Source organism: Canis lupus, chromosome 9, assembly GCF_011100685.1.
Source record: "Canis lupus familiaris isolate Mischka breed German Shepherd chromosome 9, alternate assembly UU_Cfam_GSD_1.0, whole genome shotgun sequence".
In the NCBI taxonomy this organism is placed as follows: Eukaryota; Metazoa; Chordata; class Mammalia; order Carnivora; family Canidae; genus Canis; species Canis lupus.
The window spans coordinates 21,364,459-21,390,272 of record NC_049230.1 but is presented as its reverse complement, the minus strand read 5'-3'; the positions used below and the strand labels follow the sequence as shown (position 1 = coordinate 21,390,272).

The 25,814-nt window shown below is 44.5% G+C and overlaps 5 protein-coding genes across 5 annotated transcripts; 4 read left to right on the top strand and 1 right to left on the bottom strand.

Moving 5' to 3' along the window:
* Positions 1 to 1,122: 1,122 nt before the first annotated feature.
* On the top strand, positions 1,123 to 2,523 carry LOC119876642 (keratin-associated protein 4-12-like). Its single transcript, XM_038547355.1, has one exon. The coding sequence runs from the start codon at positions 1,324 to 1,326 to the stop codon at positions 2,026 to 2,028; it is 705 nt and encodes a 234-aa protein (XP_038403283.1). The 5' UTR covers positions 1,123 to 1,323; the 3' UTR covers positions 2,029 to 2,523.
* Positions 2,524 to 7,084: 4,561 nt separating this feature from the next.
* Positions 7,085 to 8,177, top strand: LOC106557522 (keratin-associated protein 4-2-like). Its single transcript, XM_038547356.1, has one exon. The coding sequence runs from the start codon at positions 7,126 to 7,128 to the stop codon at positions 7,693 to 7,695; it is 570 nt and encodes a 189-aa protein (XP_038403284.1). The 5' UTR covers positions 7,085 to 7,125; the 3' UTR covers positions 7,696 to 8,177.
* A 4,487-nt stretch (positions 8,178 to 12,664) lies between these two features.
* Positions 12,665 to 13,768, top strand: LOC102157069 (keratin-associated protein 9-1-like). The gene has a single exon (XM_038547357.1). The coding sequence runs from the start codon at positions 12,830 to 12,832 to the stop codon at positions 13,310 to 13,312; it is 483 nt and encodes a 160-aa protein (XP_038403285.1). The 5' UTR covers positions 12,665 to 12,829; the 3' UTR covers positions 13,313 to 13,768.
* Positions 13,769 to 20,617: 6,849 nt separating this feature from the next.
* LOC106559287 (keratin-associated protein 9-9-like) lies at positions 20,618 to 21,917 on the bottom strand. The gene has a single exon (XM_038547354.1). It carries the CDS (start codon positions 21,873 to 21,875, stop codon positions 21,084 to 21,086), a length of 792 nt encoding a protein of 263 aa, XP_038403282.1. The 5' UTR covers positions 21,876 to 21,917; the 3' UTR covers positions 20,618 to 21,083.
* A 1,989-nt stretch (positions 21,918 to 23,906) lies between these two features.
* LOC111097353 (keratin-associated protein 9-2-like) lies at positions 23,907 to 25,325 on the top strand. Its single transcript, XM_038547358.1, has one exon. The coding sequence runs from the start codon at positions 24,381 to 24,383 to the stop codon at positions 24,837 to 24,839; it is 459 nt and encodes a 152-aa protein (XP_038403286.1). The 5' UTR covers positions 23,907 to 24,380; the 3' UTR covers positions 24,840 to 25,325.
* The last annotated feature ends 489 nt before the right edge of the window (positions 25,326 to 25,814 follow it).

The window sequence follows — 25,814 nt, the reverse complement described above, 5'->3', positions numbered from 1 at the left end:
ATACAGGATGGAGGCCAGCGTCACAGTTTTCAACTGGCTCAATCCTGAGAAATATATCAGAAAAAAAAAAAAAAAAAAAAAAAAGAAACAGCCATGTCAGGATTCTCCTATTTCAGGAGCAAGGACAGCCCTGTAGTCACATAAACCAACTCTGCAGAAGCATTGGTTGAGCGTTTCTGTCAGTGCGGCACACACCCAGGCAACATGACATCCTGCTGTTGCATGAAAACAGCCAGCCCCGAGGCATAGAGATGCGGATCTGCTGCTGCATAGAAATTGTCCTGAACACAGGAAGATCTGAGTTCTATGGCTGGCGTGTGTAAGGCATCATCTACAGTCCACGATTTTCTCCACTCAGACCCCACATTTTCTCCTTCACGATGGCAGGCAGGCAGGCGGGCACAATTTGTGTTAAAGGAAGACAGAGGAGAAAGACGAGGGAAAAGAGGAGGAGAAGGGATGGCACGGGGGGAGGGAGGAAGAGAAAACAGTAACTGTGGAGTCAGTGCCATTAAATATCTCACTCTGCTGGTTAACAAGGTTAGGACGAGGGTCACCGACTCACCCCAAAATGCCCCGCTTATACCCACAGCCTGGGAAAACACTCATTTCTGGGTAAATCAGAGCAGGACTGCTGGTCACTCAGGAAGTATGTTCATGGATGCTGGTTTAGTCCTGTTTCTATCCACCTGCTCGATTCGGCCTTGACATATGGAAGACATGATGCCAGATGTCCTCCACCCAAGTGTCTTTGAATGCACTGCCCTATGCAAACGGGGTAGGGTGCTCCAAGAGACAGATGCCTGCGGGCGTCTGGAATGAGGCACTTTGGGGAAACAGACTCGGGCTCCAGCATGATTGCAATTCATCACTATGAACATATAACCATCAAGCTCCCTTCACCTCAGGGATACTCCCAGTCTGCATGCAACCAAACTACCAATGCTGGGCAAGGAGCACGAAACTGACTCACCAACCACTTCCCAGGAACTGCATCACGTGATCCCACGGCCCCGGAAGCAAGAACGAGGCTGCTAACGTGACCACCTTGCTTACCCTCTGACAATCTTCCTATGAGTTACTCTCAATTAAAACATGTTAAGCACCCATTCTCTAGGGATTCCTAACACTTAGGGAACTTCCTCTTCTACCAGCCGCCAGTGACTATGGAAAACGGTATAAACAAGGGAAGTCCTGCCCATTGGTCCATACGTTGGGGTTGAGGGGGTCCAGTGTATAAAAGCCCCAGAATGGAAGGAGGCATCAGTCAGAATCTGAGAACGTCACCTCAGAACAGAAGCCCACGCCTCCACCTGCGACACCATGAGTGAATCGTGCTGCTCCCCGTGCTGCCAGCCCACGTGCTGCAGGACCACCTGCTGCGAGCCCAGCTGCTGTGGATCCAGCTGCTGCGAGCCTTGCTGCTGCCGCCCAACGTGCTGTCACACCACCTGCTGCAGGACCACGTGCTGCAAGCCCGCATGCTCTGTGTCCAGCTGCTGCCAGCCCGGCTGCTGTGGGTCCAGCGGCTGCGGGTCCAGCTGCTGCCAGCCTTGCTGCTGCCGCCCAACGTGCTGTCAGACCACCTGCTGTAGGACCACCTGCTGCAAGCCCGCATGCTGTGTGTCCAGCTGCTGCCAGCCTTGCTGCTGCCGCCCAACGTGCTGTCAGACCACCTGCTGTAGGACCACCTGCTGCAAGCCCACATGCTGTGTGTCCAGCTGCTGCCAGCCCAGCTGCTGTGGGTCCAGTGGCTGCGGGTCCAGCTGCTGCCAGCCTTGCTGCTGCCGCCCAACTTGCTGTCAAACCACCTGCTGTAGGACCACCTGCTGCAAGCCCACATGCTGTGTGTCCAGCTGCTGCCAGCCTTGCTGCCACCCCAGTTGCTGCTGCACTCCCTGCTCCCAGCCAGCTTGCTGCACCCCCGTTATCTGCAGGAGAACCTGCTACCAGCCCACCTGCTGCTGCCTGCCCGGGTGCCTAGCCCAGGGCTGTGGATCCAGCTGCTGCCAGCCTTGCTGCTGCTGAGCAACTTGCTATAGACTCAGCACTCACCGGAATATATATCCTACGCCACTTTGCCAAAGTTCCTGTCTTACAAGAAGTTGCTCCCTCGGCTTTCCTGGGAACACATGCTTACACTGCCCCTGTCATCTTTCTCAGCAATGCTTATGAGTCTATGGAGGGAATGCAATCTACTTCAATTTGATTGTATTCTAGTGCCTCTGGTTTACTGTAGCAATTGCTGAGCCACAACATTTGGTCAACCCCAGATGCTGGTCAACATCCACTGATTCACACTCTCAGTCTCCGAAAAGTGATCATCACCTTTCACTTCTACGGCATAGAAACACATTCTTATGAGTGCATAGTTAGCTCTCCGCAGTGATCAGTACTGATCATCTTTTTAGATAGATGCATTATAGTTAGTAAGTCCTGCCAGGTTACTAAGCCCTTTGCAATGGCTTTGAACTTTCTTCCTTCCGTTCTTTCCTAATAAAATCTGTGTCATCCTGCATCCAATGTTTGTATGTTCATGTCGTTTTTCCTGTCTGTGTGTGTGTGTGTGTGTGTGTACGTGTGTGTGTGTTATTACAGCACTTCCTTTATGAAGTCCTTCTTGAAGTTTTACTTTAAGTATATGTATATATGTATATATACATATATATGTGTATATATATATGTATACGTAGATATGACGCCCAAAAGTAAATTGTAGCTTCAATATATTTATTATCTCATTCAGTCATCACAATTGTCCCACAAATCAGGCAGAGCCAAGATTATCATTCCATTTTCATTCTCACTTAGAGAGCAGGAAATGCTTGACCATACAGCAAATAATTGACAGAAGCAGGTCCTTTGATTTCAGGTCAAGGACATTTTTAGTTACATCTTTCTAAAAATAGAAATAATCCTGGTGATGGGGCATACATTTTGAGTTGTTTCAATAACAAAGGAAATTATTATATCTTTCCTATAGAGAACCATTTCAGTCTACAAACGTCTTCCTAAACGTTCTTCTCAGCTTTATGACCAATATGCCTTTAAGAGTTCTGGCTAATGAAAAGGGGCTTTGCATCTTCTCTGACATGAGGTTCATTGGCACATATAGTGTTCCTGGCCCCATTCTTGCCGAGGGGAACCTGTTCTTTGTTGTCATGGATTGGCGTACTGGTATCATTGCATTTATCTCTTTTTTTAAGAGTTATTTATTTATTTATTTATTTATTTATTTATTTATTCATTCATTCATTCATTCATTTATTCATTTATTCATTTATATTTTGAGAGAGAGCATGAGTGGGAAAGGCAGAGGGAGCTGGAGAGAGAATCTCAAACAGACTCCCCCCATGAGCATAGAGCCTGACCCAGGACTCAGTCTCACAACCCTGAGATCATGATCGGAGCCAAAACCAAGAGTGGATGCTTCACTGACTGCGCCACCCAAGTGCCCCTCATTTCATTCATCTTAAAGAAATTGGTAGGAAGAATCGGCCTTGCAAGCACACAAGCTCAGGCCACAATCCAAGGCTCTCAAACTTTGAGGCAATTTGATCTCCTGACCTGGACATTGTTCAGAGAAGAGAAGTTTGTAGAGTCCTGATAGTTGAGGTACCTATGCAGTAGGCATAGACAGCTTTGACCAATCACAGTCCTCAGGCTGTAAACAAAAAGAGAACGATTTCCTGTGTTCCTTTCTTTTAAGATTTTCTGTCTTTCTTCGTGAGAGACACCGGGAGAGAGGCTGAGACATAGGCAGAGGGAGCACAGGCTCCCTGTTGGGGGGTCGATGTGGGACTCCATTCCAGGACCCCAGGATCACCACCTGAGCTGAAGGCAGATGCTCAACCACTGAGCCACCAGGCTTCCCCAACTTCCTGTGTTCTGTCAGATAAAGACACATAGGCTACAGGAAATTCACATCCGAATTTTCAAGAAAAGGAGGATAAAGGAGAATGAAAACAAAAACGGAGCAGAAAGGATGCACTCTTCCAAATCAAGACGGATGTTAGTTAGGTGACCTCCCCAAAGGTTGAAACCTTGATCTTTGGGTGAAAAGCTGAATAATAAAGACAACTGCCAAGGCACCCAGCAGGACAAGGATTAGGAAGGCTCTGGGCAGAAAATAAGAGGTTTTGATCATGGCCACCTTCTCAAGAGATATAAAAATGCTTTGGAATAGTTAACACACTACATGTGACAGAGAGTATCCTCTTCCTAGAGGACGTATCTGGAATTCTCTGCCAGAGTACTTCCGTTTCCAAGGCAGAGAACGTATGGGAAGAATTCCTGACATTTCCTGAGGACCTGCCACACACTGGGCACTCAGAGAGATGCTTTACCTGCACAGTCTTTATTTGTCATACAATCCTGGAAAGTGAGCATCACTACTTCCATATTGGAGCTGAGGAAACCAGTGTTGAGGAAAGTAACTTGTTCAAAATTGCATGTGCACTGAAACTCCATCTTGGTTTCAAAAACAGAGCTGTTTGGTGGGCTACACATGAAATGATGAACATAGAAATCAGTGCAACAAAACCGAGAGTCCACAAATAGACACACGTTGATTAGGCATTGAATTTTGCAGAAAGGTGCCAAGTTTATAGGCAGAGAAAGTGTAGTCTTTTAAACAGATGGTGTTGGAACAATTAAACAGACATGTCCCCCCACTCCTCAAAATAAACTTCAACCCAACCCTCATATCGTATACAACATCCGACTCAAATAGATTATAGCCCCAAATGTAAAGCCTAAACCTATAAAACTTCCAGACAGAAATCTAGGGAAAGGTTCTATAGAGCTTCTAGCTTCCACCCCCACCCCATTTTGGGGCCTACGTCTGTTTGTGCCAACTTCAGAGGATGATGCTAGCTTGCATTATCCGTTTTCTGTACTACTCTCCTTCAATAATTGTGCAACTCTTCATCTCCAATTTTATGTTCAATCATTAGTTTCTCTATCAGAGAAGACGGTAGATCTTGGTTATGAGAATTGGAATCGTTAAGAACACTATTCAAATTCCTCTTCTGCTACTCACTAGCTACATGTGTTGGGCAAAACATAAGCTGTATTTACGTTGCCTCATGAAAATCTCTCCTACATTTTGTGTCATCCATCTATTTTTTTTTTGAGAGACAGAGAGACAGAGAAAGAGAGAGAAAGGGAGCATTGCAGGGGTGTGGGACAAAGAAGGAAGGGACGAGAGGTCTCTCACTGAGCTCCCACTGAGAGAGCCTGATGCTGGCCTCAGCCCCAGGACCCAGAGATCATGACCGGAGCCAAAGTCAGACTCTGAACAAACTGAGCCACACACGTGCCCCAGGGACTTTTCCTCTTGTGTGCACCCAACACCGGACTCTCTCAACCCCTCTCTCTTTGTCTCCCTTTCCTCTCCCTACAGAAACGGCCCCCCTCCCCTCCGTGGCACAACAGTTTTCCTCTCCCCCAATTCACTTAAACACACCTCATACCTGCAGGGGCCATGTGCCCCCAACCACACAGGTCCTTCTTCCCACATTCCTATCAATTTCCTGGGTGTTCCAAGTGACCTGACCTCAACAGAGCTGTGTTGGAGGGATCAGGAAAGCCCATGGCCCCCTCCTTCTCTGCCACTTAACTCCTCCCTCCTAATCCTTGAAGGAATTCTTAAAGTACATCCTAAGGTTCCCATGGTAGAAGTGAGGAAATCAGGACAGAGATAGGTAATGTCAGAGTTTGGTTTTTCCCAGAAGCTACTCAAGAACAGCATTCAGGCATGTGGTTTCTTGCGGGAGGGAGGGCAGATCCCACTGGTTGGAAGGTGGGGAAGTGATACAGGATGGAGGCCAGCGTCACAGTTTTCAACTGGCTCAATCCTGAGAAATACATCAGAAAAAAAAAGAAACAGCCATGTCAGGATTCTCCTATTTCAGGAGCAAGGACAGCCCTGTAGTCACATAAACCAACTCTGCAGAAGCATTGGTTGAGCGTTTCAGTCAGTGCGGCACCCAGGCAACATGATATCCTGCTGTTGCATGAAAACAGCCACCCTGAGGCATAGAGATGCAGATCGGCTGCTGCATAGAAATTGTCCTGAGCACAGGAAGATCTCAGATGTATGGCTGGCATGTGTAAGCATCATCTACAGTACGATTTTCTCAACTCAGACCCCACATTTTCTCCTTCTCGATGGCAGGCAGGCAGGCAGGCACAATTTGTGTAAAAGGAAGACAGAGGAGAAAGACAAGGGAAAAGAGGAGGAGAAGGGAATGCACGGGGGGAGGGGAAGGGAGGAAGAGAAAACAGTAACTGTGGAGTCAGTGTCATTAAATAACTCACTCTGCTGGTTAACAAGGTTAGGACGAGAGTCACCGACTCATCCCAAACTGCCCCACTTATACCACTGAACGGCCCACGGCCTGGGAAAACACCCATTTCTGGGTAAATCAGAGCAGGACTGCTGGTCACTCAGGAAGTATGTTCATGGATGCTGGTTTAGTCCTGTTTCTATCCACCTGCTCGATTCGGCCTTGACATATGGAAGACATGATGCCAGATGTCCTCCACCCAAGTTTCTTTGAATGCACTGCCCTATGCAAACGAGGTAGGGTGCTCCAAGAGACAGATGCCTGCGGGCGTCTGGAATGAGGCACTTTGGGGAAACAGACTCGGGCTCCAGCATGGTTGCAATTCATCACTATGAACATATCACCATCAAGCTCCCTTCACCTCAGGGATATTCCCAGTCTGCATGCAACCAAACTAACTGGGCTAGGACCACGAAACTGACTCACCAACCACGTCCCAGGAACTGCATCACGTGATCCCACGGCCCCGGAAGCAAGAACGAGGCTGCTAACGTGACCACCTTGCTTCCCTCTGACAATCTTCCTATGAGTTACTCTCAATTAAAAACTGTTAAGCACCTATTCTCTAGGGATTCCTAACATTTAGGGAACTTCCTCTTCTACCAGCCGCCAGTGACTATGGAAAACGGTATAAACAAGGGAAGTCCTGCCCATTGGTCCATACGTTGGGGTTGAGGGGGTCCAGTGTATAAAAGCGCCAGAATGGAAGGAGGCATCAGTCAGAATCTGAGAACGTCACCTCAGAACAGAAGCCCACGCCTCCCCCGGCGACACCATGAGTGAATCGTGCTGCTCCCCGTGCTGCCAGCCCACGTGCTGCAAGACCACCTGCTACAGGACCACCTGCTGCGAGCCCAGATGCTGTGGATCCAGCTGCTGTGAGCCTTGCTGCTGCCTCCCAACGTGCTGTCACACCACCTCCTGCAGGACCTGGAGCTGTAAGCCCACATGCTGTGGGTCCAGCTGCTGCCAGCCTTGCTGCCGCCCAACATGCTGTCATACCACCTGCTGCAGGACCACCTGCTGCAAGCCCACATGCTGTGTGTCCAGCTGCTGCCAGCCAAGCTGCTGTGGGTCCAGTGGCTGCGGGTCCAGCTGCTGCCAGCCTTGCTGCTGCCTCCCAACGTGCTGTCACACCACCTGCTGCAGGACCACGTGCTGCAAGCCCACATGCTGTGTGTCCAGCTGCTGCCAGCCCAGCTGCTGTGGGTCCAGTGGCTGCGGGTCCAGCTGCTGCCAGCCTTGCTGCTGCCGCCCAACGTGCTGTCACACCACCTGCTGCAGGACCACCTGCTGCAAGCCCACATGCTGTGTGTCTAGCTGCTGCCAGCCTTGCTGCTGCTGAGCAACTTGCCATAGACTCAGCACTCACTGGAGTATATATCCTACGCCATTTTCCCAAAGTTCCTGTCTTACAAGAAGTTACTCCCTCAGCTTTCCTGGGAACACATGCTTACACTGCCCCTGTCATCTTTCTCAACAATGCTCATGAGTCTACGGAGGAAATGCAATCTACTTCAATTTGATTGTATTCTAGTATCTCTGGTTTACTATAGCAATTGCTGAGCCACAACATTTGGTCAACCCCAGATGCTGGTCAACATCCACTGATTCACACTCTCAGTCTCCAAAAAGTGATCATCACCTTCACTTCTTTCTACAGCATATAAACACATTCTTATGAGTGCATAGTTAGCTCTCCGCAGTGACCAGTACTGATCATCTTTTTAGATAGATGCATTATAGTTAGTAAGTCCTGCCAGGTTACTAAGCCCTTTGCAATGGCTTTGAACTTTCTTCCTTCCGTTCTTTCCTAATAAAATCTGTGTCATCCTGCATCCAATGTTTGTATGTTCATGTCGTTTTTCCTGTCTGTGTGTGTGTATGTGTGTGTGTGTGTGTGTGTGTGTTATTACAGCACTTCCTTTATGAAGTCCTTCTTCACCTTTTACTTTAAGTACATGTATATACATCCGTAGGTATGATGCCCAAAAGTAAATGGAAGCTTCAATATATTTATTGTCTCATTCAGTTATCGCAATTGTCCCACAAATCAGGCAGAGCCAAGATTATCATTCCATTTTCATTCTCAGAGAGCAGGAAATGTTTGACCATACAGCAAATAATTGACAGAAGCAGGTCCTTTGATTTCAGGTCAAGGACATTTTTAGTTACATCTTTCTAAAAATAGAAATAATCCTGGTGATGGGGCATAAGGGAGGTAGACATTTTGAGTTGATTCAATAACAAAGGAAAGTATTATATGTTTCCTATAGAGAACCATTTCAGTCTACAAACCTCTTCCTAAATATTCTTCGACCTTTATGACCAATATGCCTTTAAGAGTTTATGGTTAATGAGAAGGGGCTTTAAATCTTCTCTGACATGAGGTTCATTGGCACATATAGTGTTCCTGGCCCTATTCTTGACGAGAAGAACCTGTTCTTTGTTGTCATGGATTGGCATGCTGGTATCATTACATTTATCTCTTTTTTTTAAGAGTTATTTATTTTTTCATTCATTTATTTATTTATTTATTTATTCACTTGAGAGAGTGCATGAGTGGGATTGGCAGATGGAGGTGGAGAGAGAATCTCAAACAGACTCCCCCCATGAGCATAGAGCCTGACCCAGGGCTCAGTCTCACAACTATGAGATCATGATCTGAGCCAAAACCAAGAGTGGATGCTTCTCTGAATGTGCCACCCCAGTGCCCCTCATTTCATTTCTCTTAAAGAAATTGGTGGGAAGAATCAGCCTTGCAAGCACATAAGCTCAGGCCACAATTCCTGGGCTCTCAAACTTTGAGGCAATTTGATCTCCTGACCTGGACATTGTTCAGAGAAGAGAAGTTTGTAGAGTCCTGATAGTTGAGGTATCCATGCAGTAGGCATAGACTGCTTTGATCCAATCACAGTCTTTAGGCGCTAAACAAAAAGAGAACGATTTCCTGTGTTCTTTTCTTTTAAGATTCTTTCTCTCTTTCTCTTTCTTTCTTTCTTTCTTTCTTTCTTTCTTTCTTTCTTTCTTTCTTTCTTTCCTTTCTTTCTTCGTGAGAGACACCGGGAGAGAGGCTGAGACATAGGCAGAGGGAGAACAGGCTCCCTGTTAGGGGGCCGATGTGGGACTCCATTAAAGGACTCCAGGATCACCACCTGAGCTGAAGGCAGATGCTCAACCACTGAGCCACCAGGCTTCCCCAACTTCCTGTGTTCTGTGAGATAAAGACACATAGGCTACAGGAAATTCACATCCGAATTTTCAAGAAAAGGAGGATAAAGGAGAATGAAAACAAAAACGGAGCAGAAAGGATGCACTCTTCCAAATCAAGACGGATGTTAGTTAGGTGACCTCCCCAAAGGTTGAAACCTTGATCTTTGGGTGAAAAGCTGAATAATAAAGACAACTGCCAAGGCACCCAGCAGGACAAGGATTAGGAAGGCTCTGGGCAGAAATTAAGAGGTTTTGATCATGGCCACCTTCTCAAGAGATATAAAAATGCTTTGGAATAGTTAACACACTACATGTGACAGAGAGTATCCTCTTCCTAGAGGACGTATCTGGAATTCTCTGCCAGAGTACTTCCGTTTCCAAGGCAGAGAACGTATGGGAAGAATTCCTGACATTTCCTGAGGACCTGCCACACACTGGGCACTCAGAGAGATGCTTTACCTGCACAGTCTTTATTTGTCATACAATCCTGGAAAGTGAGCATCACTACTTCCATACTGGAGCTGAGGAAACCAGTGTTGAGGAAAGTAACTTGTTCAAAATAGCATGTGCACTGAAACTCCATCTTGGTTTCAAAAACAGAGCTGTTTGGTGGGCTACACATGAAATGATGAACATAGAAATCAGTGCAACAAAACCGAGAGTCCACAAATAGACACACGTTGATTAGGCATTGAATTTTGCAGAAAGGTGCCAAGTTTATAGGCAGAGAAAGTGTAGTCTTTTAAACAGATGGTGTTGGTACAATTAAACAGACATGTCCCCCCACACCTCAAAATAAACTTCAACCCATACCTCATCTCATAGAGAACATCCGACTCAAATAGATTATAGCCCCAAATGTAAAGCCCAAAACTACAAAACTTCCAGACAGAAATCTAGGGAAAGATTCTACAGAGCTCCTAGCTTCCACCCCCACCCCATTATGGGGCCTACGTCTGTTTGTGCCAACTTCGGAGGATGCTGCGAGCTTGCATTATCCGTTTTCTGTACTACTCCCCTTCAGTGATTGTGCAACTCTTCATCTGCAATTTTATCTTCAATCACTAGGTTCTCTATCCTAGACGACGATAGATCTTGGTTATGAGAATTGGAATCGTTTAGAAGACTATTTAAATACCTGTTCTGCTACTTACCAGCTACATGTGTTGGGCAAAATATAAGCTGTATTTACGCTCCCTCATGCAACTTTCTCCTACATTTCGTGTCATCCGTCTTTTTTTTTTTTTCACACAGAGAGAGAGAGAGGGACGGAGAGAGAGAGAGAGAGGGAGAAAGCGAGCATTACAGGTGTCTGGGACAGAGAATGAAGGAGGGGACTAGCGGACTCCCACTGAGCTCCCACTGAGAGGGCCTGATGCTGGCCTCAGCCCCAGGACCCAGAGATCATGACCTGAGCCAAAGTCAGACTCTGAACAAACTGAGCCACACACGTGCCCCAGGGACTTTTCCTCTTGGGTGTACCCAACACCGGACTCTCTCAACCCCTCTCTCTTTGTCTCCCTTTTCTCTCCCCACAGAAACGGCCCCCCTCCCCTCTGTGGCACAACAGTTTTCCTCTCCCCCAATTCACTTAAACACACTTCATACCTGCAGGGGCCATGTGTCCCCAAACACACAGATCCTTCTTCCCACATTCCTATCAATTTCCTGGGTGTTCCAAGTGACCTGACCTCAACAGAGCTGTGTTGGAGGGATCAGGAAAGCCCATGGCCCCCTCCTTCTCTGCCACTTAACTCCTCCCTCCTAATCCTTGAAGGAATTCTTAAAGTACATCCTAAGGTTCCCATGGTAGAAGTGAGGAAATCAGGACAGAGATAGGTAAAGTCTGAGTTTGGTTTTGCCCAGAAGCTACTCTGAAGAACAGCATTCAGGCATGTGGTTTCTTGCGGGAGGGAGGGCAGATCCCACTGGTTGGAAGGTGGGGAAGTGATACAGGATGGAGGCCAGCGTCACAGTTTTCAACTGGCTCAATCCTGAGAAATATATCAGAAAAAAAAAGAAACAGCCATGTCAGGATTCTCCTATTTCAGGAGCAAGGACAGCCCTGTAGTCACATAAACCAACTCTCCAGAAGCATTGGTTGAGCGTTTCAGTCAGTGCGGCACACACCAAGGCAACATGATATCCTGCTGTTGCATGAAAACAGCCACCCTGAGGCATAGAGATGCAGATCTGCTGCTGCATAGAAATTGTCCTGAACACAGGAAGATCTCAGATGTATGGCTGGCATGTGTAAGCATCATCTACAGTACGATTTTCTCAACTCAGACCCCACATTTTCTCCTTCTCGATGGCAGGCAGGCAGGCAGGCACAATTTGTGTTAAAGGAAGACAGAGGAGAAAGACGAGGGAAAAGAGGAGGAGAAGGGATGGCACGGGGGGCGGGGGGGAGGGAGGAAGAGAAAACAGTAACTGTGGAGTCAGTGTCATTAAATAACTCACTCTGCTGGTTAACAAGGTTAGGACGAGGGTCACCGACTCATCCCAAACTGCCCCACTTATACCACTGAACGGCCCACGGCCTGGGAAAACACCCATTTCTGGGTAAATCAGAGCAGGACGCTGGTCACTCAGGAAGTATGTTCATGGATGCTGGTTTAGTCCTGTTTCTATCCACCTGCTCGATTCGGCCTTGACATATGGAAGACATGATGCCAGATGTCCTCCACCCAAGTGTCTTTGAATGCACTGCCCTATGCAAACGAGGTAGGGTGCTCCAAGAGACAGATGCCTGCGGGCGTCTGGAATGAGGCACTTTGGGGAAACAGACTCGGGCTCCAGCATGATTGCAATTCATCACTATGAACATATCACCATCAAGCTCCCTTCACCTCAGGGATACTCCTAGTCTGCATGCAACCAAACTAACTGGGCAAGGAGCACGAAACTGACTCACCAACCACTTCCCAGGAACTGCATCACGTGATCCCATGGCCCCGGAAGCAAGAGCGAGGCTGCTAATGTGACCATCTTGCTTCCCTCTGACAATGTTCCTATGAGTTACTCTCAATTAAAACCTGTTAAGCACCTATTCTCTAGGGATTCCTAACACTTAGGGAACTTCCTCTTCTACCAGCCGCCAGTGACTATGGAAAACGGTATAAACAAGGGAAGTCCTGCCCATTGGTCCATACGTTGGGGTTGAGGGGGTCCAGTGTATAAAAGCCCCAGAATGGAAGGAGGCATCAGTCAGAATCTGAGAACGTCACCTCAGAACAGAAGCCCACGCCTCCCCCGGCGACACCATGAGTGAATCGTGCTGCTCCCCGTGCTGCCAGCCCACGTGCTGCAGGACCACGTGCTGCAGGACCACCTTCTGCGAGCCCAGCTGCTGTGGATCCAGCTGCTGTGAGCCTTGCTGCTGCCTCCCAACGTGCTGTCACACCACCTGCTGCAGGACCACATGCTGCAAGCCCACATGCTGTGTGTCCAGCTGCTGCCAGCCCAGCTGCTGTGGGTCCAGTGGCTGCGGGTCCAGCTGCTGCCAGCCTTGCTGCTGCCGCCCAACGTGCTGTCACACCACCTGCTGCAGGACCACGTGCTGCAAGCCCACATGCTGTGTGTCCAGCTGCTGCCAGCCCAGCTGCTGTGGGTCCAGTGGCTGCGGGTCCAGCTGCTGCCAGCCTTGCTGCTGCCGCCCAACGTGCTGTCACACCACCTGCTGCAGGACCACCTGCTGCAAGCCCACATGCTGTGTGTCTAGCTGCTGCCAGCCTTGCTGCTGCTGAGCAACTTGCCATAGACTCAGCACTCACTGGAGTATATATCCTACGCCATTTTCCCAAAGTTCCTGTCTTACAAGAAGTTACTCCCTCAGCTTTCCTGGGAACACATGCTTACACTGCCCCTGTCATCTTTCTCAACAATGCTCATGAGTCTACGGAGGAAATGCAATCTACTTCAATTTGATTGTATTCTAGTGTCTCTGGTTTACTATAGCAATTGCTGAGCCACAACATTTGGTCAACCCCAGATGCTGGTCAACATCCACTGATTCACACTCTCAGTCTCCAAAAAGTGATCATCACCTTCACTTCTTTCTACAGCATATAAACACATTCTTATGAGTGCATAGTTAGCTCTCCGCAGTGACCAGTACTGATCATCTGTTTAGATAGATGCATTAGAGTTAGTAAGTCCTGCCAGGTTACTAAACTCCTTGCAATGGCTTTGAACTTTCTTCCTTCCGTTCTTTCCTAATAAAATCTGTGTCATCCTGCATCCAATGTTTGTATGTTCATGTCGTTTTTCCTGTCTGTGTGTGTGTATGTGTGTGTGTGTGTGTGTGTGTTATTACAGCACTTCCTTTATGAAGTCCTTCTTCACCTTTTACTTTAAGTACATGTATATACATCCGTAGATATGACGCCCAAAAGTAAAGGGAAGCTTCAATATATTTATTGTCTCATTCAGTTATCGCAATTGTCCCACAAATCAGGCAGAGCCAAGATTATCATTCCATTTTCATTCTCAGAGAGCAGGAAATGTTTGACCATACAGCAAATAATTGACAGAAGCAGGTCCTTTGATTTCAGGTCAAGGACATTTTTAGTTACATCTTTCTAAAAATAGAAATAATCCTGGTGATGGGGCATAAGGGAGGTAGACATTTTGAGTTGATTCAATAACAAAGGAAATAATTATATCTTTCCTATAAAGAACCATTTCAGTCTACAAACTTCTTCCTTAATATTCTTCCTATCTTTATGACCAATATGCCTTTAAGAGTTCTAGTTAATGAAAGGAGGCTTTAAATCTTCTCTGACATGAGGGTCATTGGCACATATAGTGTTCCTGGCCCTATTCTTGTCTAGAGGAACCTGTTCTTTGTTTTTATGGATTGACATGCTGGTATCATTGCATTTATCTTTTTTTTAAAGAGTTATTTATTTATTTATTTACTTACTTACTTATTTATTTAAGATAGAACATGAATGGGAGTGGTAGAGGGAGGTGGAGAGAGAATATCAAGCAGACTCTCCGCTGAACATGGTGTCTGACTCAGGGCTCAGTCTCAGAATCTTGTGATAATGACCTGATCCAAGACCAAGAGTCGGATGCTTAACTGCCTGTCCCAACCCAATGTAGAGGGATAGAAAAAAAGCAGCTGACACGGACTCCATGGGGAGCAAGACTGGATGGAGGGCCCAATCTCATTTTTTTTAAATCATTACTCAATCAGAAATAAGAATCAGATTCTTAACCATCTAAACCATCTAGGAACTTTATCATCCCTCCTTTCGTATGTATCTTTCTTTTTCCCACTTACATCCTAAATAGTATTCCACCTATGGATTAATTTGGAATGATTTATTTTTCCCTTTTTTTCCCTCTCATTGTTTCAGCCAATCTTTAGCAGATACCTCTGTAGCAGGTCACAGTTCTTCTATTTAGAGAATTATAGCAGAAATACATCTTTTTTTGTTGTTGTTGTTGTTTGTTTTTTTTTTTTTTTGCAGAAATACATCTTATTTAAAATCCTTAATAGTGTAAAATAGATTTTGTCCCTCTATAGCCTTAACAGCGTTAAGAATGTAAAAAGTTTACTAGGAAATAATGCGAATGAAAGAGTTAAAAGGGGGAGTAAAGGCAGCCCAGGTGGCTCAGCAGTTTAGCACCAACCTTCAGCCCAGGGCCTGATCCTGGAGACCCAGGATCGAGTCCCACGTCGGGCTCCCTGCATGGAGCCTGCTTCTCCCTCTGCCTGTGTCTCTGCCTCTCTCTCTCTCTCTCTCTTTCTCTCTAATGAATAAATAAATAAATAAATAAATAAATAAATAAATAAATAAATAAAATCTTTAAAAAGGTGGGGGAGTAAGGGAGAGTAGGTGGCAAAAGCCTACAGACTGCAATGTAGGTATGACATCTTTCCCAAAAATGTCTGAAATAGACAACATTAGGCAAAGAGAGCATAAGCCTACCATGCGGGCTTGACAAAACATTGGTCAACCCAATGGAGATATCCAGAGCAAAGACGGCCATTAATAAGTTCCCATGTTGGGAAGAAAATGCTAGGCCCTAGTACTTTTATGGTGTGTAATTATGAGCCATGGGTTTACAGAAAAAACATGGCCTTAGCTCTAAAGGTGATGAAGATCCTGAAGTTGCTAACAGTTGGAATCTATCAGCTACCTGCACTCTTTACAACAGAAGTGCAAATATCTCCAGACATATGAAGTAAAAACCACAATAGAAACAAAGACCGAATAAGAGCCCCTAAACACTCCTCTCTTCCTAACCAATATATTAACCAGAAGCAGTAGCAATCCATGTGGACCAGCAGAATTTAGGGCTCCCTCAAAGACTTAAAGAATGCAGGTATGGTAGTTCCCAGCAAACTTCATTTGATTGACAAACTGGCTCCTCCAAAAACCTAATGGATCACGGTATATAATTATGGAATATCTTAAACTTAAATCAATTTATAGACCCATTAACAGCTATAACATTTCAGTACCATTTAAGTTTAAAGGCTGTAGAAAGAAGAAATACTCCCAGTGAGCATAGCCATGAGTACACATGGTCATAAGTTTCTTTTGTAGAAAAAGTGGCCTATTCCATCCTAAAGCAAGAGAAAACCCATTCTTGGGCAGCCCAGGTGGCCCAGCAGTTTAGTGCCACCTTCGGCCCGGGGTGTGATCCTGGAGACCTGAGATTGAGCCCCATGTCGGGCTCCCTGGATGGAGCCTGCTTCTCCCTCTGCCTGTGTCTCTGCCTCTCTCTTTCTCTCTGTGTCTTCATGAATAAATAAATAAAATCTTTATATAAAAAAAAGAATACCCATTCTTCTCCAGTGCACATGGAACATCCTCCAGAATAGATCACATACTGCGTCACAAATCAGGTCTCAACTGATACCAAAAGACTGGTATTATTCCCTGCATATTTTCAGACCACAATGCTTTGAATTTTGAACTTAATCACAAGAAGAAATTTGGAAGAAACTCAAATACTTGGAGGTTAAAGAGCATCCTACTAAAGAATGAATGGGTCAACCAGGAAATTAAGAATTAAAAAAATCATGGAAGCAAATGAAAATGAAAACACAACAGTTCAGAACCTTTGGGATGTAACAAAGATGGTCCTAAGATGGAAGTATATAGCAATAGAGGCCTTTCTCAATAAATAAGTCTCAAACACACAAGCTAACCTTACATCTAAAGGAGCTGGAAAAAGAATTGCAAATAAAGGCTAAACCTAGCAGAAGAGAAATAATAAAGATTAGAGCAGAAATCAATGAAATTGAAACCAAATAACAGTGGAACAATCAATGACACTAGGTTCTTTGAAAGAATTAATAAGATTGATAAACCGCTAGCCAGCCTTATGAAGAAGAAGGAGGAGGAGGAGGAAGAGGAGGAGGAGAAAAAAGAAGAAAAAAGAAAAGAAAAGAAAAGAGAAGAGAAGAGAAGAGAAGAGAAGAGAAGAGAAGAGAAGAGAAGAAAAGAAGGCCCAGATAAATAAAATCACAAATGAAAGAGGATAGATCACAATCAACACTCAAGAAATACAAACAATTATAAGAACATATTATGAGCAACTATATGCCAACAAATTGGGCAATCTGGAAGAAATGGATGCATTCCTAGAAACATATAAACTACCAAAATAGAAAACCTGAACAGACCCATAGCCAGCAAGGAAATTGAAGCAGTAATCAAAAGACTCTGAACAAACAAGAGTTCAGGACCAGAACAAACAAGAGTTCAGTCTTCCCAGGGGAATTCAACCAAACATTTAATGAAGAATGAATACCTATTCTTCTAAAGCTGTTTCAAAAAGTAGAAACAGAAGGAAAACTTCTAAACTCATTCTATGAGACCAATATTACCTTGATCCCAAAACTAGGCAAAGACCCATTAAAAAGGAAAATTACAGAGCAGTATCCCTGATGAACATGGATGCCAATATTCTCACCAAAATACTAGCCAATAGGATCCAATAGTACATTAAGAGGATTATTTACCACAACCAAATGGGATTTATCCCTGGGATGCAAGAATGGTTCAACATCTACAAATCAATCAATGTGATAAATCACATTAATAAAAGAAAGGACAAGAACCATATGATCCTCTCAATTGATGCAGGAAAAGCATTTGACAAAGTGCAGCTTACTTTCTTAATTAAAACTCTCCACAGTGTAGGGATGGAGGGAACATTCCCCAATATCATAAAAAACATATATGAAGATCCCATAGCAAATCTCATTCTCAATGGGGAAAAACAAATGTCTATATGAGGGACATTTCAGCCAGAGGACAAGATCTAATGAAAAACTGTCACCTAGTCATTTTGTACTCCTCATGTTAGTAGACGAGCATGTAGAGAAAAGGGTCACTGTTCGGTGATGGATAATTATCATAAAAAGGTAGACTGCAGAGAGAAAGGTATCTGGAACTCAGGAGATTTCACTGGAATATCTATGGGTCTGTCCATCCCTGTATCAGTAATCAGACACTCAGATCCATTGGACAGGATTATCTGGGTTACTCCATTGGGACATTATCCAAAATAATAGAAATATCCAAAATAATAGAAGCATTGGCTAAGATAAAGGAAATATAGGACTACTAGCAAAAGATGGAGACGATGAGTATTCGTTGCACGCTACTACAGTGCCAGTAGCTGCCGCTTCTTCCATTAGACTTCCTGTTATACACCCCTTTATTTTCCTCCCCACCTTCTTCTCTGCCAACATTCCTTTCTTATTTCCTTCCTTCTTTCCTTTTTTATTCCCTCCTTCCTATGATTTCTTCTTCTCTATAATTCTCTTCTTTTTCTCCTCCTCCTTCTTTTCCTTATTCATCTTTTTCTAGAAATTGTGGGTCTCCATCACCTTGAAAAAACAGAGATTAGTCTGAGAGGAACAAAGATGATGTATTCATTGTAGATGATATATTCAATACCTCACTTCTATGTGCTGAGTATTAGTGTCTTTTCAAATCCATCTGCTGAAGACTTAATCCCCAATGAGATGACATTTAGAGATGGGATCTTTAAGAGGTAATTATATTTGGATGAGGTTATGAGGATGAACCCCCTATAATAGGATTGATGTTCTTATAATGAGAGACAGAGACCAAAGCTCTCTCACTTTCTCTCTGCCATTTGAAGATACAACCAAAACGCAGCCATCAGCAAACCAGGAAGAGGATTCAAGCAGACACTTAAACAGCCAGCACCTTGATCTTTGACTTCCCAGCCTCCAGAACTGTGGCATATAAAATTTATTGTGTGAGCCACCCAGTCTGTGGAAGTTCATTATAGCACTCTAAACTGTCTGACACAACCATTCACATATCTTGGATCTCAGTGCGCTCAGGCCAGCTTCCAATAGCCATATGTACTTCTCTGTGTCTAAGGGTTCTCTTCATGCAACAGCAGAAAGTCATTAAGTCTATGCATGTCATACTGTGAAAAACACACAACCAATGATTCTGGAGAGTTGTCTATAAAGATTCCAGCTCCATTTCATCAAGTAGGATAGTTCTAAAGTGTATATTTTTACACTGTTTCTGATCATTTTCCATCAGGCTTAAGCTTCAGTTGCAGACAGTGATGCTAAATTCATATATATTCTTACCTGTCTCATTTCTTCAATTCTCTGCGAGTTTGCTATGCACATCCTAAAAAATGTCCACTTGGTTCTTTTTCTTGGGATAGTGTTTCTGAGGAAACAAACTATGAATTCACCTCTCTGGGTCTTAATTTCTTCTTTTCTAAAATGGGAATATTTATATTTCCTTGAAACTTTCTTCAGAATTAAAGGTAATGTATATGAAGCATTTGGTCCCTACCTAGCAACCCAGGTCAGATCCGTTCCTCACCTCTGAATGCAAACCCCCATCTCTGAATGACCAGCAGGAGGCACAACTGGTCTTGGCAGCCTGTCCAGAGCCTCCCATAGAGCTAGTCTCCAATGTTGGTGCGTGCCCCAGGCAGGAACCTTCCTAGCTCATCAGAGGTCCCTCCACTGCTCCCAGGAGGTGACCCAGAGCCTAGGTCTCCTCTTCCTCTCAGAGCCCAAATCAGGCCTCACATCCTTGAGCACCCAGGCAGCATTGTTAATATGTTGGGGACTGGAAGCACCAGCCTTCTATCTATGGCGGCTCCTAATGAATACCCATGGTTTTGTTTTGGTTTTTTTTTCTCCTCTTTCTTCTTCCTCACATTCGTCTCACCCCCCTGGAACATGCTCTTAATTCACCTCAAGTTCTTCATAGTTGGCCTCAGAAAATACAAGAGGTTGTTTAGTTTCTTGGATGGTTCATAGGTCATGTGTTACTCAAAGTCATACATGCCCATTACATAGTCTCTGAGTCTTCAACTTTGTCTTAACTTGAATTTCTTAATAGCATTTTGGTGAGCAATTTCCATAACTTTAGGGGAATACAATATATAGTCCACTTCTTATTGCAGAGAATTATTTATTTTCTTACTATATTGAGAGAGATTTAGTAGAAGGAGGCTATTCAGAATTGGATTTACACAATACAGAGAAAGTCAGTTTAGATAAGAGTCTCTCTTGTGAGGACACAGTGGATGCTAACTATTTCATGAGGATGAATTGCATGTGTGACTGAACATGTGGAAACAGGAAAGGCTATGTGTTTTCTTGAGAGCTCCAAAAGGCAGCTCCCACCTGCCCTTCCATGTATATACTGCTTGCTGTGTTGTGAGAAACTGATTTTTTAACAGTTTCTGCATATATGAGGGATTGTTTCTTCCATTTGTAAAGAATAAATACATTTGCATAGCTTACTAGTGTTCAGTACTAAATATTATTGCTACTTCTATTGACATGTCAATGTGTTGCCTTTGAGCAGGAACAAATGATCCAATCCTGTATCTAAGTTTATCATTATTAACTACATTAAATTACACAGTGAAATATTATCACTTTAAAATGTAGAATATAATTCATGACAGGCTGTTGTGTAGCTCAGGTCAGATAATGCATATTGTACCCAATATGTATATAAGTTCCTATATTGGGAATATTGTACAGTAAAATAAAACACAATATAGGGTGAATTATGATATAGCCTTTATTAAGAAACATATAAGTAAGATACTTGCATCTAAAGATGAAAGCAGGAGAAAGAACCACGAGCACGTTGAAAAATATATATAATTATGAAGTTTATTAATCAGTTTCAGGAACCTATGAAAAAGTTTTGGAGACTTATTTTCCTAACCTACTTAGAGGGAACAGATGATCCTGACTTCAGAAACCAAGACGATAACTTAGTATCAAGGATTTATGAAACTGACACAAGATCCACATACTTGAAAGGAAGAGAATTGGAGGAAGTCCTCTGTACAACATCAAACTGATTCACAAGCTTATAAAAACACATATGAGAAAAAAAATTTGATGGTTGCATGGTGACTTTCAGCAAAATCAAGCAAGGAAATTTGTCCTAAATGGCAAGTCAGTTAACAGGAAGGTGTGCAGATGGTGTTTCTTTGGTCACGTGATGAGCAACAGGAAGGCTAACAGCAGCTGGATCCACAGCCTTGGGCTAGGCACCCAGGCAGGCAGCAACAGGTGGGCTGGTAGCAGGTTCTCCTGCAGAAAACGGGGGTGCAGCAAGCTGGCTGGGAGCAGGGTGTGCAGCAGCAACTGGGGCGGCAGCAAGGCTGGCAGCAGCTGGACACACAGCATGTGGGCTTGCAGCAGGTGGTCCTACAGCAGGTGGTTTGACAGCACGTTGGGCGGCAGCAGCAAGGCTGGCAGCAGCTGGACCCGCAGCCACTGGACCCACAGTAGCTGGGCTGGCAGCAGCTGGACACACAGCATGTGGGCTTGCAGCAGGTGGTCCTGCAGCAGGTGGTTTGACAGCACGTTGGGCGGCAGCAAGGCTGGCAGCAGCTGGACCCGCAGCCACTGGACCCACAGTAGCTGGGCTGGCAGCAGCTGGACACACAGCATGTGGGCTTGCAGCAGGTGGTCCTACAGCAGGTGGTTTGACAGCAAGTTGGGCGGTAGCAGCAAGGCTGGCAGCAGCTGGACACACAGCAGCTGGGCTGGCAGCAACTGGACACACAGCATGTGGGCTTGCAGCAGGTGGTCCTGCAGCAGGTGGTTTGACAGCACGTTGGGCGAGAGCAGCAAGGCTGGCAGCAGCTGGACCCGCAGCCACTGGACCCAGAGCAGCTGGGCTGGCAGCAGCTGGACACACAGCATGTGGGCTTGCAGCAGGTGGTCCTGCAGCAGGTGGTCCTGCAGCAGGTGGTCCTGCAGCACGTAGGCTGGCAGCAAGAGGAGCAACACGAGTTGGTCATGGTGTCACGAATTGGGGGGTTGGCTTCAGTTCAGAGGTAAGATTCTCAGATTCTGACTGATGCCTCCTTCTGTTTTGGGGCTTTTATGCACTGAACTCCCCAATGTGGACCAATGGGCAGGACTTTCTTTTTTTGTTGTTTATGCTTTTGTTTTTGTTTTTGTTTTTTTATAGTCACTAACAATTTTCAAGGAAGAAGTTGTTCCCCTAGTGTTTTGAAGGTTCTGTAATTTAGTGTTTGATCATTACCTTAATTGAGAATACTATTTAGGAACCTTTTCCAGAAATGAGAAAATCAAGAATCATCACCAGCTACATTCTGTTATTTGGCATCATCTAATCATGTGATAGTTTTGGCTGTCTTGGCAAAGGTCAGAACAGTTGTTCCTTGTCTGCTATTCCTTTGACCATAGTGAGATTAGGAAGTGCCTTTATTTCTCCTCTGATCTTTATTATTCCCTTCCTTATTGTACCTTATTGTAACTTTGGGCTTTGTTCATTTTTCAAGTTCCTTGAGATGAAAAATTGGTTGTTTACTTGAGATTTTTCTTGTTTCATGATGTAGACATTTATCACTTTTAACTTCCCTCTAAGAACTGCTTTTGCTGCATCACGTAATTTTTGGTATGTTGTATTTCCATTTCCATTTGTCTCAATGTATTTTTTTATTTCACTTTTGAATCATTCTTTGACCCATTGGTTGTTCATTGCATTGTTGTTTAATTTTCATATATTTGTGAATTTTGCAGGTTTTTTCTAATTGACTTATGGATTCATACTATTGCTGTCACAAAAGACGCCTGATATATTTTAATCTTATTAAATTTATTAAGACTTATTTTGTGACCTAACATATGATCTATTCTGGAAGTTTACCATGTGCATATGAGAAGAATGCAGATGTATTCTGTTGTTTTTGAATGGAATGTTCTGTATATGTCTCTTAATTCCCTCTATTGTAATATATTGTTTAAGACCCATGCTTGTTTTGATTTTCTGTCTAGATGATCTATACATTGGAGACAATAGAGTATTAAAAGATCTCTATTATTATTATATTGTTATATGTTGTTCTCTTTAGGTCTATTACTGTTCACTTTATATATTTAGGTGCTCCTATAATATAAACATTCTCACAGAGAAATAACATGAACAATCCACCTCATGGTATTATTTCAATAAAAATGTATAGATAAATAAATAAAGTCAAAAGACTTGTACAATAGAATTCATACAAAATTTTGATATTCGTAATAATTTCAAAAGTCCCAAACAGCAACAACCCACTTATATATTAATGGTAGATAGACAAATATATCATTTGTATACATTGGGGAACTATAAAGAAAAGGGATGAATGAAGTGCCTGCGTAAGTCTCACATTCATGATATAAAGTGAAAGTAGCCAATTCTAAAAGCATCTGAAATGAACTATTAACATACACAATGTGTGAGTCACTAGAATACATACATACCTTTGGGAATAATAAGGATTATAATTTGAAGGGGATTAAATTAAGTTCTTTTTGTTAACCTGGTAATAGCGACATGGGGGTTCACTCGGTGATATTCTATCAGATTTGAAATTATCGATTTTAATGTATTATAATTTATAAAAAGGAGCACTATCACCAAGACTACCCCTTCAATTAAAAATAGGAGAAAACAAAACATAGTGCATACGTGAAGTAAACAAATATGTTAAAAATGAGTTAGGGTTGAGTCATGAGGTCATTGTGCTTTGCCCAAATTACCCCAGCATATCAGTGAAAGATCCACATGCTGGGAAAGCCCACAATTCTGACTAAATCAAGACCACTGGTCACACAGGTTGATAATTGCTTTTCCCTGTGTGCTGTTGCAGCTTTTGCCCACCTGCTTCGGTTCTGCCTAGCCATTTGGAAGATAAGATGCCAGACATCGTTGGGCCAAGGTCCTTGATGGAATTGGGATATGCAGATGGGGTAGGGTGCTCCAAGAAGCAGATGCCATCAGGGTGTCTCCCATCAGGCTTTGTGGGGAGACTGACTTGGGCTCAGGCATGGATTCCGGTGCTCCCTGTGAACAGAGGGACCTCATGTCCCCACTCCCCCAGGGACATTTCCATCTACAGACAACCCAGAGACCAGAGCTGGGGAAGGACCACTGCTGACACTCCTCAGGCCAGCAGAAACTAGAGCACATGATCCCATGGTCCCTGAAGCAAGAACAAGGCTGCTGATGTGACCACCTTCCTTCCTTCTGAGAATGTTTCTATGAGTTATTCTCAATTAAGAAGCAAATAAGCAATTATTTCCTAAGGATTCATAACATTTCGGAACAACTTCCTCTTTTACACTTCCCTCAGTGATTATTGAAAATTATTTAAACAACAACAAGGAACGTCGTGCCCATTGGTCCAAATGTCAGGAGGTCCAGTGTATAAAAGCCCCAGAATGGAAGGAATAGGTAACAGAATCTAAAAACCACAACGCAAAACAGAAGCTCACCTTCCACCACTGACAGCATGACTGGTTCATTCTGCTCCCCTTACTGCCAGCCTACATGCTGCAGGACCACCTGCTGCAGGACCACCTGCTGCAAGCCCACATGCTGTGTGTCCAGCTGCTGCCAGCCTAGCTGCTGTGGGTCCAGTGGCTGTGGACAAGGCTGCAGTGGGTCCAGCTGCTGCGGGTCCAGCTGCTGCCAACCTTGCTGCTGCCGCCCAACTTGCTGTCAAACCACCTGCTGTAGGACCACCTGCTGCAAGCCCACATGCTGTGTGTCCAGCTGCTGCCAGCCTTGCTGCCGCTCCAGTTGCTGCTCCACACCATGCTCCCAGCCAGCTTGCTGCACCCCTGTGTACTGCAGAAGAACCTGCTACCAACCCACCTGCTGCTGCCTGCCTGGGTGCCTAGCCCAAGGCTGTGGATCCAACTGTTGTCAGCCTTGCTGCCAACCAACCTGCTGTCAGAATAATTGCTAAAGGACCACTCTCTTGTTGTGGTGTTCAGCTTCAGCCAAACATTTTGCTGTTGGTTGCTTCACAAAGAAATACAATGTGCAAAAAATGTTTGCCATCACCCATTTCCAATCACTGTAATGTTTAAGACTCATTAGGCTATTCCAAAGAATGTGAAGTACCTTTATGAAATATATGTCCCTTCTCACTGAGTCTGTTCTTTCTGTCTGTAAATCATGTGCCAGCTTCCTATATAGTTATATGGATTCATCATATCTGCAATACAACACAGTGCAGATCTCACTTCCATCCCACTAAGGTGTAGAGAAAAAAATTCATGCATCATAGATAAGTATCTGACACTAATGAAAGTTTAGGATCAAGTTTTCTATTCCATTCCTCACAGTCCTTGTATCCTCTTTTCATCCTTGCATGAACCTTTCAAAGGCCTCCCTCCATGCAGTGGTGGGGGGAGGGTCTCACCTATATCTCTTAATAAACCCTGTACCATTCTGCATCCCATATGGTGTCCATGTCCTTGTTCAACATTCATGACAAAATGTATGCACAGGTCCCATACTATGTGCATTATCCATTTGGAGTCTCCTATAGTCCCCCACAAATTTGTATCTCCATTTGCAGGTGAGGAGATCCTATAATGTTATGTCACAGAGCTGAAAGGGACAGAATCGGATGCCAGGCTGCATCTTCTGCCCTGGCTAAAGGGCACTCACATTCCCATCTGCAGACCAGTTAGGAAACACCCTGGGCCTGAGCTCCAGCAAGCTTCTGGGTGGAGTGTCTTCGTTGACCATGGAAATTTATTCTCCTGTACATGTGAGATATGTCTGGGACAAAGGTAGAGATATTCGTGTCCTAAACCTCAGCGACCAGGAGCCCTGTGTGAGGGCAGCAGGCCCTGCCCCGGAGAGCTCCTGTGCACACAGGGACCCTTTGATTTCCTCAGGCCCCATCCAGCCCCTCATGCACTCTTCCGCA

Coding starts and splice junctions, on each gene's coding strand:
- LOC119876642 (XM_038547355.1), top strand. CDS start 1,324: ATGAGTGAATCGTGCTGCTCCCCGTGCTGCCAGCCCACGTGCTGCAGG.
- LOC106557522 (XM_038547356.1), top strand. CDS start 7,126: ATGAGTGAATCGTGCTGCTCCCCGTGCTGCCAGCCCACGTGCTGCAAG.
- LOC102157069 (XM_038547357.1), top strand. CDS start 12,830: ATGAGTGAATCGTGCTGCTCCCCGTGCTGCCAGCCCACGTGCTGCAGG.
- LOC106559287 (XM_038547354.1), bottom strand. CDS start 21,875: ATGACCAACTCGTGTTGCTCCTCTTGCTGCCAGCCTACGTGCTGCAGG.
- LOC111097353 (XM_038547358.1), top strand. CDS start 24,381: ATGACTGGTTCATTCTGCTCCCCTTACTGCCAGCCTACATGCTGCAGG.